General features: G+C 39.7%; 1 protein-coding gene and 1 long non-coding RNA gene across 9 annotated transcripts in view; both read right to left on the reverse strand.

The window, feature by feature from the left end:
• sorcs2 (sortilin-related VPS10 domain containing receptor 2) overlaps positions 1-1069 on the reverse strand; it is a 347047-nt gene extending 345978 nt beyond the window's left edge. For 6 of the 8 annotated variants that reach the window (XM_067580339.1, XM_067580337.1, XM_067580335.1 and 3 more), the window contains exon 1: positions 657-1068. In XM_067580339.1, coding sequence (XP_067436440.1) covers positions 657-1001 — 345 coding nt within the window. In that variant the 5' untranslated portion in view covers positions 1002-1068. Of the gene's footprint in view, positions 1-656 lie in introns of all 8 variants that reach the window. The other 2 variants (XM_067580336.1, XM_067580332.1) reach the window with 1 other exon arrangement.
• A 7219-nt stretch (positions 1070-8288) lies between these two features.
• Positions 8289-9156, reverse strand: LOC137174912 (uncharacterized). The gene is made up of 2 exons (XR_010925500.1): positions 8812-9156; positions 8289-8722 (listed from the first exon to the last, which is right to left on the reverse strand). It is a non-coding gene; the product is annotated as an uncharacterized lncRNA (long non-coding RNA).
• Between the last annotated feature and the right edge of the window lie 5638 nt (positions 9157-14794).

Genomic DNA, 14794 nt, shown 5'->3' on the forward strand with positions numbered 1-14794 from the left:
ACTGTCTGTTTAGTACACGCTCCTTGTCTCCACACTGGCTCTGTGCGCTCACAGGCGCGTCCTTGGACTCATTTTGAATGTTGTGGCATGAGTCGTTATTGTTGTGGCTCTCAAAGTGGGGTCAGGAGATCCTCCCGGGGTCACTAATTGTGTCGTAAAAGGGCTTCCCAAATCAAATGAGGCATCAGTTAATTGAACTGTAATTAAACCAAACAAAGGACATAAATAATAGTAAGTTCCAGTCTGAATGCTATGATACCTGCGCAACGCAGAGTAAACAGACAATAACAACATGCTCGTGACCCTGGGCCACCATGTGATGTAATGGAAGTCTGGGGCGACAGTGTGTTCATGTCTATATGAGGGGCCCCCCGAAATGAAAACGTTTAAAAAGTCTGATTCGTCAAGAAAGCCCGATGCCTGATAACATCCACCGCGCGTCCAGCTGGACCACCTGGATGCGTAAAAACCATACCGTGCCGCGCAGTGTGCCTCTGCAGCAGCCGCCTCCTGCGAGAACAATAACTTGTTTCTGGTGATGTGCGCTGTGTCTGGAGTGATGGATGGTGGAGGGTGACAAAGAGGGGTATGGTGGGATTGGTGCATGAACCAGCGCATCGTGACGGTACGGGACAAGGAGGGGGTAGGCTACTTACGCTGCTGTTCTCTCCTGTCCAGTGGACCATCGCCTGGTTGTGCGTCGCATCCCCTTTGAGCACGAATGAGCTGCTGAGCAGGGACATTTGTTTTTCCCGGGACAGCGCTCTCCTGAAGCGGGGTGAGCTCTCCGCGCCGACTGCTTCCTCGTCACCGTCAGTCAGTAAGCCCGGCGGGGAGCCTCCGTCTCCGCCGCCCATGTTAAACGTACGGTACTCTCCGCCACGCCGGTTTAAAGCCCCGCTGTCACAGCGCACGGGTCCCAGTGCCATCCAGGCCGAGGCGGTCAACAGAAAGACGCATAGGTGCGCGAAGACCTGTTCTTCGGGGCGCAGAGGTGCCATGCTTTGCGCCGTAGTAGCGCTCGTATCGCAGAGACTGATGGAGAGACTGCCGATGCTTGTGGAAGATAGATAGGTGTATACTGTAAGCCGAGAGAGAGAGAGCGAGAGAGAGAGAGGGAGGGAGGGAGGGAAGGAGGGAGGGAGGGGAACTGGAGCTCAGGCAGACAGTGGGAACAACGTGGACGCGTCTCTGTGCCAAGCGGGATCCACAGGACGGCGCAGCGGTGCCATCTGCTGTCCTGCAGCTGCAGCCTCCTGTAACTGAAATCAGATTACACAGTCCATCTTCATAGTGTCACCACAAGAGGAACTGGTATATTAAAAATTATACGTATTTCAAAGATGCATAAAGTTTATCTTTAAAACATTTTAATTTAGAAGTGTGTGCTTTAAGAAAATAAAGGATTCATTGATTATCAGTCGATTATCATCAATTAATTGTTTAATTATTGCAGCTCAACTCTCAGACATGTTTATCTCACTGTTTAAATCCTCACATGCAAACTATTTGAGCCAATAACTGTCATACAACTGTCAGGAATTGATCATCAGTGTGTGTATAATCATACATAGGCGATCCAGATGGCTTGTCATCATCGACAAGAGTAATCTAGTCAAGCTTCCACATCTATTTACTACATTTCTGTGAGCATGTGGAACAATGACCTGAGAATAAGACATCACAATTTGGCCCTGAGGATAGTTTGTAAATCCTAATAGGTCACCAGTCAATCAGCTTACAGGCAGTTGCTTCTTAACTCTCTCTGGGTTTCTTTTAGTTTAAGCTTTCATATAATTTCCTGGATTCTTTCATTGGATCTTTGCTCTCAATTTAAATGATAAAAACTATCAGATGACCTAAAGCAACCCTAAAAGATACTGCCAAACTGTATTTGCATGATGTCAGTCATCCACCACACTGGCTGCGTGTTGGTGGCCAGCTGGCCAAGAGGTCAAAGTTCGCATTTGATCCCACTAAGTAATAGCTCTCCTCTGTGTCTGTCCTCATATCCAATTATAGGTAGAGGCTGGATTAACCCATGACTACACAGGTCAGGATTGGTAGGGGTCGGGTGTCTCTTCAGGTCAAACAAGAAGGATTTTCTTCATGTTGACATTAAGCTGCAGCCACAAAATCCCAACAATGGTTTTCCTATTCTATGATGTAAATTATTGGTTTTACTCGTCATAAAGTATAGTACAGTAAAGAAAGTACTATATATGGAGCAACGCCTGCAATCAGGCAGTCAACTCGAGCTGCACTGCCTGACATCATGGATTTTCAAGATGCTTTAAATAATTTATTATCAGTTATTTTTAACTAATAACAAGATAATTTTACAGACAACACTGTAAATAATATATGTGGCTGGAAAATGTGGAATGATTAAGACAACAGAATAATAAGGATCAAAATGAATAATGTGCCACCGTACTTGTGATGCACACAGATCGGTCTAGTTATGTGACTGCAGTTCAAATTAAAAATGTACTTGTGATCTTGAAATAGTGCTCTGTTCTGCTTTAAATCTAGAGTTACCTTCACACACACACACACACACACACACACACACACACATACACACAAGTGGGGGAGGGCAGATGATGGCAGGGTGTGCACCCTCCATGACCTCTATTGTCAGCATACTGCCTGTAATTGCACCTCCTAAACTAGAGCTTGAGTTTAAATATTTCATACTACTGTAGAGATGTGTGTGTGTGTGCATGCGCCTGTGTGTGTAGGAGGAAGGTGAGGAGTAAGGCTGCAGGAATACAGATTGGAGCCTGCAGCAAGTCTAAATGTAATCTGTTTTAATCTAAATGACAGGTCCAAAACGGATGCCAATTAGAGTGAAAATTAAATAGAAAATGTAAACTGCATTTGTGCAAATGTTCATGATCACCCAGAGAATTTGGACTGGCTATGAAAAAACAGGCTTATTTTATATATTTAATATCCAGAAAGTGTAGTCAACAATCTTCAAATCAGAGATAGTGAGTAACTCTACTGTCCACATGCTGTCCACATAGTCAACCACTGAGTAAGCAACTATCTACAGGGGGCCCTGGAAGAAAAACAGGAATATATTATATATGTAAGAAAAAAAAAGTTTTGATATCTCTTGCAAATTGTTTTACAAAGTTTTTGTTCTCCTATTAACTTTTTACATTGTCTCCAAAATGTTTTGTTTCTCTCTCTCAAAAAAAAATTCTTTCACAAAACTTTGCTTTCTCCTGCAAAAGTTTTGCATTCTCTCACAAATTTTTTTACTTCTTTCAAAAAAGTTTTGTTTCTCACTCAGAAGTTTTCTTTGTTACAAAAAGCTTGTTATTTAATTTGGTTTAACATTCTGTTGGGAATGTTTTGTATTTCTCTGAAAGAACTTTTGTTCTTTCACAAGTGTTTTATGTCTCTCGCCAAAGTTTTTGTTCTCGTTAATTTTTAAGTTATTTGACTTATTTTAAGTACGGGGGTCTTGTTGCTGCTGACAGGACACAAGCAAAATATTTCACACGATCACATAAAAAAATTTATCGGGTATGCAGAAACTGTTGCAAGAGAAAAGAAACGCTTGTGAGAGAACATCAAACCTTTGAGAGAAATACAAAAACAAGCAAAAAAAAAGAAAAACACAACAGAATGTTAAACCTTTAAAAAGCCTAATTAAGTAACACAAAACCTTTGCAACAAAACAAAACTTTTTTGAAAGAAGTAAAACTTTCACAAGAGAATGCAAAGTTTTTGTGAATACTTTTGTGATAGACATTAAAACGTTTTTTGAGAAAATAAAACATTTTGAAGAAGAAGAAATATTGTGTGAAAAGTATGTTTTTTTTATTCTCCCATCATATATATTCATGCATTTCCTCATGTCCAGTGTAAAGCTCCATAATTCTCAAACATATACATGGTACATAGTATACTGCAATGGACATGATTTTACTCCAGGGAACCTCATGCGAAGGCTTTTTGTGGTTAATTCACTGTTGAATATATTACAGTCTACGGTTTACATGGGGGAATAATCCTGATGAAAGTGAAACATACAATTAGAGTCATTCCTATGCATTTTCTAATTGGAGTAAATTGGCAAAAAAGCAGCTCATTCCTGGGAAACGGAAGAGCCCAGTTTGGTATAGAATGTAAAAAAACACAGGTGTGAGTGAGTGAATGAGATGAATGAATGACCAATCAATGTCAAGACATCAAGCCAATTATATCACAAGTGTCCACTGTAGAGACCACAGACAGCTGTTGAGCTGAAATCTTTTGTGGTTCTCCTGTGGCTCTGTAAAACTAATGCACATTAATCTTCATAACATCCAATTATCTGTGAAAATTTCATGACGAACAAAGCTTCGTTCAGCGGCTGCTCAGCAGCATGCTAACAAGCTGGACTCCTACCATCCAAGGTTTGCCTCCCACTGAGCTGTTTCTGCACTCAGATGATGTAAGACCTGCTTTATTCATTCATACTTCTCATCTGTGATCACACACAAAGGGCAGTGCCACAGGCACCCATCAATGTGGACCATGAAATATTTACTGAGCTCGCTTTGCAAAGAGGTCATGCTGGGAAGATACACTCTGAAATTTGTGGTGTTTGTGTTATTTCTCAGTTGATTCTCCCACTTTCTCTCTGAAGGTCACAATCCAGTTCTACCTTTTTCTAGCATGAATAAATGTGATTATATGTTTTTCTTATTTCAGTGCAACCTGAAGAGGACAGGACATGATTTTGACCCACACACACATACAATCAGTGACTGAAAACACTTCATGCTCTTAAATCTTCTCTGGGGATCAAAGGTTTTTTTGGGAAATGAAGGAAACCATTTAAGTGCCACTAATCCATTTAAAAAAAAAAAATATTACCATCAATATTACCACATGTATCAAATGATGATGTATCATCTAAAAGGGATTGCACAAACCCATGGAGAATTATAGTCAACTGGGCAGTTCCCCTCCCCTCAGCTCTACAGAGATTTTTAGTCTCTTTTAACTCATTGTTTTGGTTTTATTGCTAATTTTTCAACAAAAACAGCACAGAGAAAATCCCTCTGTATGCTACTTTCCTAGCAACAAACACAAAGCAACGTTAACAACTAACTGTTGAAGAAAGTGGAACATGTAGCAGCTTGAGAGTCTGATATTTTACTCAAGAGTTTAGACAAAATATAAGCTAAAAGATGAGTGAACATTCATCAGGTGACCAGAGACAATTCTAAATGAATGCTAATGTTGCTTGATGTCTGCTGGATGTAATATTTGGCATTTTTGCCATATCAGCTTTATAAGTTAGTATGTCAAATTTGTGTACACTTGTTGGGAGACTCTAAAAATTCTAAAACTCTTTAAACAGTTGCTTTAAACCTTTACTACTCAAGGTAGCACAACAAGCACCTTACAAAGTTGTTAGGGAGAACATGTTAGCAAACAGTTGCCTATTAACACATCCAGCAGATATGAAGCAATATTAGCATTCATTTGGATTCTGGCCTCCTGGTGAGTGTAAAGCCAATGTTCTCTCTCCTTTTAGCTCTGTTTTTGGTCTCCACCTACTCCTGAGGGAAATATCTGACTCTTTAGCTGCTAAATGCTCTTCTTTGTTCACAGGCTAATAGCTAACTTTTTCTGTCTGCTGTTTGGTGCTAGGCAGATAGTGTACTGTGGGTTTATCAGAGACAAGCTAAAATAGGCCGCAGAGTTGGGTGATTTTTTTCCTGTGGGTTTGTTACTATGAGTGACACCTTTCATATAGTCATTTGATCCATTGTTAATATAAAAATATTGATTGATGCAGCTTAAGTAAAGTAGAGGTGGATGACACAAGTTAAAGACAGGCAGGTACAAAGCAAAAATGTGTTATTAAAATACATTTCTTCAAGGCAATAGTCATTTTCAGGCCCTATGGTGACACATAAATACACCTTAATCCAATACAAGGTATACTTCCAACACAGTTTAATGGGATGTTCCACCCTAATAATGAGGCAGCCAATGACTGACCGGAACCTTAAAGCACTTACAGACACTAACACACACACTCATACACACACACCTTTAACCACACACACAGACACCAACGCTTGTCCCCTCAAGTATTTCATATGTCCTCTTGCATGGTCTAAAAGGTGTGACCATCTATTAGGGACCACACGGAGGCTGTCCCCTCCTCTATCCCCCTGCAGACAGGTCCCTGTGCCCCCACAGTCACGCTCTGTCATCCCAGATTAAAAGCGGTGAGGTTGATAACTCACCCTGACTGCAGGATACGCACATCGACAGGAAGAAACAAGGATCTCTGAATGTCTCGCTGTCCCTTGGCACCACTAGCGCATGAACAAACAATGCTGCAGGCAGGCTTGTACTGGTCAAATGCACAAGAGTATTTTCGTGTTCACACCCCTTTACATAGGGACATCTGGGCTATTAAATACACCAATCCTTGCATTGAAGCTGATGAATGCATTGTATACTCTTTATCTAAGTCAATATCAGGATAAAATTTCAACAGTTAAGTGAATAGCAGTTGAGTTTGCAACTCCTATGTGGGGCGCTTTGGATAGGATGCACTGTATCACTCCTGATGAGCAGGTTGGCACCTTGCATGGCAGCCTCTGCCATCAGTGTATGAATGTGTGTGTGAATGGGTAAATGTTGCCATGTATTGTAAAGCACTTTCAGACTAGAAAGGTGCTATATATATATACAATCCATTTACCATTTTCTTACACTGCAGTAGCTATAAAAGTAAGACATTATAGCAGCATACATGCTAATACTATATAATGCAATTATAACTCAATTTTAACGTCCAAATGTCAACATTTTTAATTAAGTGGTGAATTGAATGATTAATTGGTGGGTCAAAAGTTATAGGGACCGTTTTTAAAGTTGTATAAAATGTGTCACATAATGGTGTTTTCTGGCATATCCGACTGCATAATTACCAATTATGCCATTTTTCCTCCCCTGTGCTGACCCATTTGAGCAGTTCAGTGTTGTGTTATGAGGTGAGTTCTGATGAGTGATGTGCAGAGCTGCATTATTGGCAGGTTTAATTCTCAGAGCAATTGCACTGACCTACAATAAACCTTCAAGGATGATGGGCTAATCAGACCTAAGGGTGCTGGCTTTGGTTGCATTAATCTGTCTATGAGGACAGCAGGACACGTATATGTTCCCCGTTTTGTCTTAATCCAATGACTAGGGCACTTGGTGAAGGCCAATGCTGAAACTGATATTTTTGGATTTGTGTACATAGTACAGCTGATATCTTGGTATCACTTCTAACAAGGCAGTCTTTATGAAGGTTTTATTAATTGTAATTTAATGTATGTGTGATGATCACTCTTTAAGTTTGCAAAATTAGAGCATTTGTATAAAGAAAATGGAGGGTCTGGCGTCACACTTATGAGGCCGAGCTAGCACTATAACTAGCTAGCTAATCTGCTATTGTTTTTATTGCCTGCTGTGTGATTAACACTCTGTTTTACAAGTTTTGGCTGGGCTGCAACAGCAGGGCCAGCCCTACAAACACGAATGTCCATGACTGACAGACTGAGTGATGAAGTTATGCCATTGGTCAGCCGAAGGCTGCCAAAGCTTGGGACAGCCAAGTATCCCAGAATGCATTTCACACCAACTGGCAGCAATGGTGGATATTTTGAGACAGGGTAAAAGTTGTTGTAATTTTTGCTGTAGGACTGCTAATATGTCACTTTATTAAGTTTTACTATTTTTTCAGGCAAGAAAGTAACCATTTAGATTCCCAATATGTGGTCAGTTTATCCAAATAACGCCTGTTTGGAAATTTGCTCCAACATTTTAAGATATATGAGGAGCCACTGGCCTGGTAGACCAGCCGGTCATCTCAGCTGCTAGCAGCCTGACTCCTGAGACCCATTTTGATATATGATATAATTCCTTTTAGAAGATTGATGTTGGTCTCACAGATTAAATCTGACAATTGTAGCTGCCACATTAGTTTGTCTTAATGTAAAGTGAAGCTTTATGTTTTTACTGGATAGAACGACAGCGCTGTCTCTGGGACTCTATATGTACAGATATCACCACATTTCAATAAATAAAAATGTATTAAAATGAACAGATCAGTCTATATTAAATTTTTATCTAATAAGCTACATAACAATTTTGATTTTTATTGTAGCTACATTACAGACTGAATAACATAATTTACTGCATCTTTCTGTGTAGTGTCTCATATACTGTCCAGCCATATACTATGTTTTGACCTAGTCTTTTTATTTAAAGGGTGGACATCTTTCAGTAGGAATGATATGAAAATTACATTTGTTGTCTAATGGGTATTGATCTGTGTCCTTTTCATTATCTGATATTTTTCTAGACATTCTCCTGCTCCTGGAAGTCATCAGCTGGATGACAGACCCAAAAAACTGTAAAAAAAAACAAACAAACAAAAAAAACCTGTAAGATTATTACTGTTATGATCTGTGGTGTGAGCGGACCCAAATGCAGACCAGGAGACAGATCAATAGTATATGTAAAAAGGGATTTATTGCAACACAAGAGATAAAACAGGTGAGCAGCTGGGGGGAATAGTGAAGGAGGGGTTTGAGACAGAACAATAGGAATATACTGAGGTGGGTCAGAGTGAGTTAGTGGGGCAAGTGGTGTGAGCAGCAAGCTGATCAGCAGGCAGGCAGGCAGAGGTAACCAGGTGGTGATGATCCTGAGAGCAGAGGAGATTTAACGTTAGTACACAAGACATAGAACTCGAGGAAATAACTCAGAATTACACGAAGACCGAGAAGCCGAGACCGTGTTACTACCACTGCAGCTGACTGAACGATCTGGCAAAGAGTGGCTGGTGATGCGGGGAAGATATACTGTCTGGCTGATGAGATGATGGATGGCAGGTGTGCTGATTAGAGCAGGTGCTGTGCATCAGGAGTAATCAGGGAGAAACCAGAGGAAGGAGGAGCCATGCCTGCCAGTCGCACATGAACACATGGAGAGACAAATAGGGGACAAGAAACACAAGGAAAAGGGGAAACACAGGAAACACAAGGCACGGCCAGGGTTGTGACACTTATGTTTGCATGATTATACATAATGAATATAATGTCATATTTTGATGGGAGGTTAGCAAGTCTGTTTCTCTCTTGATCATAGTTTTTACTTTTTTAAACATTTTTTGCATCATTCAAATCACAATTTGTTGAAACTTGATAGAGATGAAAGATAAAGAACTGTGGATAGTTGATTAACAAACTTAACTGCATTTTATCTTTGCTGTAGAAAGTTTTACTTTGTATTTCTTCATTGTTTCCCTTCTTCTACAAGTAAGCTGATAAGGGTATTGAAAACTAGCCAACTGACGCAGTGTTTGAATTACAGGGGACTGAGGGGGTGCTTAGCTCCCCCCAAAAGTGTCCTGAGCTAACCTGAAAGCAACACAATTTTGAGTTTCAGGGGACTCTTGAAAAATTGATAAATAAGCATTAGTATTTCTAATGTTGCAATAAATGATAAGAAATACATAAAATATATGCAACGTAATTTTAAATGTGTGTCCACAACTTGGTCAGTGCATCTTTATCATCTGTCAGTAATGTGCGTGACAGCAACATGATTGATGGACATGTTCAGGGTGTTTATCATGGCTCATGGGCTTCTGTTTTGTGCGATTAGGTGTTATTATTGTTTGTGGATTCGGTGGCAGATCAACAGTTCTCAACATCCGGTCCTTGCAGTGTGGCGACTGGGCACGGCAGCCTCTCTCATCATTTCTGTCGTGCATTAAATAGGATCATCCCCTCTGTCTATAAGACTTAACTGCCGTTCCCTATCACACACCTCTGTGAGTTTATCAAGGCTTTTCTTTTAAAAAAACAAGATTTCAGAAGATAATGGATAGTGTTTTTTCCAGGCTATGACCTTTTTTTTTTTTTTTTTAGAAATTTTCCAAAATTGATCACTAAGTGATGAGTTAAATTTAAAGTTTTTCTGCATAAGTATTAGAGAAAGAAATAGCCTAATTTAGTCTCTCTCTCCCTCCCCTCCAGAGGCTGTCCAAGGTTCAGACTGGTTTTTAACTGCATGTATCGCCTTGAAAACAATGATTTGGCCATGGATGAAGCTTACCTTTGAACTTTAATTAAATGCTGTATTTCAGCTATATGTATGCAAGTTATCATACATATATGGCTTAAGTAATATATGTAATATATGTAAAGGAAGGAAAGGAAAAGCCAACATAAAGTATCTTAGTAAGGTCTTTGGCCACCACATGCTGCCAGAACAGCTTCAATGCGCCTTGGCATTGATTTTACAAGTCTCTGAACTCTACTGGAGGGATGAACATCATTCTTCAAAAAGATACTCCCTCATCTGGTGTTTTGATGATGGTGGTGGAGAGTGCTGTCTAACATGTCAGTCCAAAATCTCCCATAGGTGTTCAATTGGGTAGAGATCTGATGACTGTGAAGGCCATAGCATATGATTCACAGCATTTTCATACTCATCAAACCATTCACTGACCCTTTGTACCCTATGAATGGGGGCATTGTCATCCTGGAAGAGACCGCTCCCATCAGGATAGAAATGTTTCATCATAGGATAAAGGTGATCACTCAGAACAACTTTGTATTGATTTGCAATGACCCTTCCCTCTAAGGGGACAAGTGGACCCAAACCATGCCAGCAAAATGCCCCCCACAGCATAACAGAGCCACCAGATCCCCTCACTGTAGGGGTTTTTCCTTTAATTTGTGATCTGTCTGTACATATAGCTTACATACATACATATGAGCTACACTGTACTGACGCCTTCGACTGTGTCTGTTGGTCATGTGAACCTTGCCTTGCAGGTCGTAGCGGTCTGTGGAGAGTTCATTTTAGAGAGTGCTACCATCTTGTGAAATGAACAATATTCATTAGAATATGCATTAGAATAGAGTAATTGAACTACACAGTTTGAGTTAGAGGTAATAATTTCAGCCATGAATAAAGCATTGAAGAGATTAATGACACCTGGTACAGTTTGGAAACTTTGTCCTTCACCCATTTTGCAGTAAAATACAATAAATATATGTAATATGTAAAATAAATAAGAGCAAGAGGAGTGGGCTGGCTGAAGCCAGAAGAGGGCAACCAGCTGAAGTTTAAAAGAATATATAAAGGGTTTTTATGAAAATCCATTAAGTCTGCATTTGTAAATGGTAATAAATGGAATTTGCTCTATTATCTTTAAAGCATTATTAAATTGTTGATCAGCCATTAATAAAACCGTTAGTTACTGCTTATAAACACGTTATAAAAAGTGTCTTATCAGAAAGTGGCCTCTCCCAGGTTAATATTCTCATCAAGACAGATGTGTCTGAAACAGGAATTAGACTCTCATCTGAGAACTTCAGTATCTTTAGTTTTAAATGGTTAAAAAACAACATTTAATATCTGTAATACTGACAGACTGACTTGGGGTGGTAAAAGCCTCTGACACAGCATTTAGACCATGACAGGACCACATAACCCTCCAATAAAACTCAGGACAAGAACAAGTTCTACTGTCATACGATAATATAAGTGTTCTCCCACACTTTACAAGGCTTTGGCTCCATTAATTTCCACATCTTTTAAGTCTCTTCACTGCAGCAATAAACACATCAGAGCAGTTTTATTCTGCTACTGCTTGATGTAAATTTTTGCTTTGGGAATTCTCACAATACATTTCCATTTGTCAGATTTCCCTGGAGAGCTAGACCACTTTCCACCAGCCTTCCCGCCCACAACTCCCACTCAATCAAACGCACCATGTCCCTCGGGTTTTCTTTTCAACAGAGCCAAACATCTGAACACTGGTGCAAGAGCCTCCCAATGTCTCCACCCCCCTGCACCTCCACCACCACCCTGGACCCTAGGTAGGCTACTGAAACGCACCCTGCTGTAACAACACTAATTGTGACAGATTTGTTTACTGTGCAAGGCAAATGTCTTAATTGTTGTCAAGGGAGGGTGGGAAGGAAAAGGGGATTGATGGAGTTAGAGAGCGGCAGAGGGAGTGTGTATGTGTGTGTTGGGACTGCGGAGGCTGGTATGCTCATCTATGGGGATGAGGGGAAATGATGCGCTGTCACATTAAGAAATGTAGCAATGTATTACAACTCCCAGAAGTTATTCCATGCTCAAGGTTAGCCAAGGGTCTTCAGCTAGAATCAAAAGGAGGAAAAGTCTGTTTATGTATTCCTATATTTAAATGTCCACACACAACTAGTTTATCCTCACTTCTACAAGGTGCCAGTCATAGGATGTTCACTTATTTAAATTAGTAATGTAGTCCTATAGTTTATGATACACAAATATAAATTCCATAATGATTCATCAGAGGCGGGACAAAGTCATAGCTTTGTAAGTCACAAGTAAGTCTGGACTATGATGTCCCAAACCAAGTCCCAAGTCAAGACTGATAAGTCCTCAGTTAATCAAAGTGCTATTTTGTGATTCAAGTCCTAAACAAGTCATTATGTGCACTTCACCAAATGTAATATTAGTCTATTAAGTTTACAGAATAATTAATGCTTTTTACATTTAGTGTTTATTACTTTCAAATCACCTTTATAAAATTTAAAAGAAAAATGATCAGGTGTGCCATGGTATGTTAGTCCTGTGACAAAAACCATTGTTTTTGAGCTGAATGATTTGCATATTTACATCCTTTTTTGGTGACCATGGCAGGGTCTTTACAACTAAATGAGATTATTCTATATAGTATATCTAGTATATCAATGGTCAGAAAAATAAAGAGTTGATTTGTTGCATGCTTTTTTCTATAGCATGTTTTTTTTATTTTTTGGGCTTGGGGAGGATATCAAGTCATTCCAAGTCAGAAGGCCAAAGTCCAAGTGAGGTCATTAGTGTCAAAGTCAGGTCACAAGTCTTTGTTGATTTTGCCAAGTGAAGTCTAAACACACCTGATACATGACTGGAGTCTGACTCAAGTCCAGGTCATGTGACTCTAGTTCACACCTGTGTTTGATCCCTTCATGACTTTTAATCAACAAACTTTAGCAAACAAAATGCTAATGCTGGATAACACAAAAAATGAAGAAAATAACAATTTTCAAGTCACTTTTTCCCTCTTATCTTTGTATTGAGTGTAGTACATCGAAATCATTACAATTTAACTACTGAACGCTTATGTCAGTTTCCATTTGTTAGTTTTCAAGTGTTTCCTTGTTCTCATTAGTTAGCATTCCAGGTGTTATGCTTTCAGGTGTTGCTAGCTTCATGCTAACATCTGAGGCCTAGCACCAAAGCTAGCTTTTGCTAGCAACATTGAACAAAGCAACTGAAGGATGTAAATTCACAAAGATACTGTTGTTTATTTCATATCATGGAAGAAAACAGGCTAGCAGGCGTTTAGCCACACTCTGCGTTATTTCCTACATTTTAGACTACTCAACACATCACAAATGCTAACTTTACAGCTAAACCCACCATCATCATTCACCTCTGTAAATGACATCTCTCTGGGAACTACATATTAAATGTAGACGTTTCAGACATTCTGACACTTTTGCAAAAATGTTTATTAGTGTGCCTTATTTGGAATTCCCATCAATTAATTGAAGAAAATTAGAAAAATGCTAAATTAGCGTTAAGGTCAAGGTGAAGTTAAGGTAGGTGTCAGGAATAATCAGTAAGGGTTCCTTCTGTAACTCTATCAGCAAACAATACAAATTAATAGATTTGAGCATATATCATGTAGCAATTTTCCATTCTAATTTTGACCTAAACATTTTCTCTCAGTTCAAATCCAAGACATGTGTGAATATTTTTATTTTATTTATTTTTATTTAAGACTGTAAATTACTTGTATTTTCTCTGATATTTTGCTAGTGTCATTCTAGTTAATTAGTGTTAAAGACAAAATTATATTTAATTTTTGGAATTTTTAGCATGTACTGTACATATTAGCTGCCTTATTGAGCTGAAATGAATGTGGATGTTCAGAGGTGGACAGAAATAGAGTACTCCCCCTCACCATTACACACTCAAAGTTATGGGCTGAACAGATAGTGATGGTGGCAGGGTCTCTTTCTGCTACGCTCCCGCTCATTTCAGGACTGTATGTGCTGCTGCATGCATCTCAGAGAAAACAGAAAATGAATGCAAGTCCTCCTTTGTGTTGTGCACTGTGCTGTGTGTGTCACTAACACTGAGAAGGCCTCCCTCTGGGCTCTGTTGTGTATTGCATGTATTTTTCCCGCCATGTCTCCCATCAGCTAAAGCACTCCAAGGCCATGCATTAAACATGTGTTTGAATGCCCCCTGCTGGTGATCTGCACACTCTGCCGTTACTCACCTGACCTGAATGAGCTATTTTCCAGCTCTGAATCTGATCCGTGTAAACAAACATCCTCTTGGTAATACTGTGAAGGCCTTGTTAGTCTTGTTGGATGAGTAGGGAGAGGGCTTGGAGAAGATCCCCAAACATGAATAATTGAACAACCTTGAATATGTTGTCTTCTAGTTTGTGAGTGGGGGAAAAAAACTTTCAAACAATCTCAATCCACCCACCCAATCTCGACCTTTCTTCCATTACAAGCGAGCTTTGATGTGAGGTTTATTCTCCTCCATGCCCTTGTGTTATATCTCACTTCATCTGTATCTATGCCCCTCACTCATTTGTGTCTGACTTCCATCAGCTCCGCTCTCTTCTTCCTGCTTTTATATGACATTGGGTTTAGAGGCAAGTTTTTCCAGCGCCTCTGCTAAACAAGCAGACGGCAGCCGATCTAGC

This window comes from Thunnus thynnus, chromosome 22, assembly GCF_963924715.1.
Source record: "Thunnus thynnus chromosome 22, fThuThy2.1, whole genome shotgun sequence".
Lineage (NCBI taxonomy): Eukaryota > Metazoa > Chordata > Actinopteri > Scombriformes > Scombridae > Thunnus > Thunnus thynnus.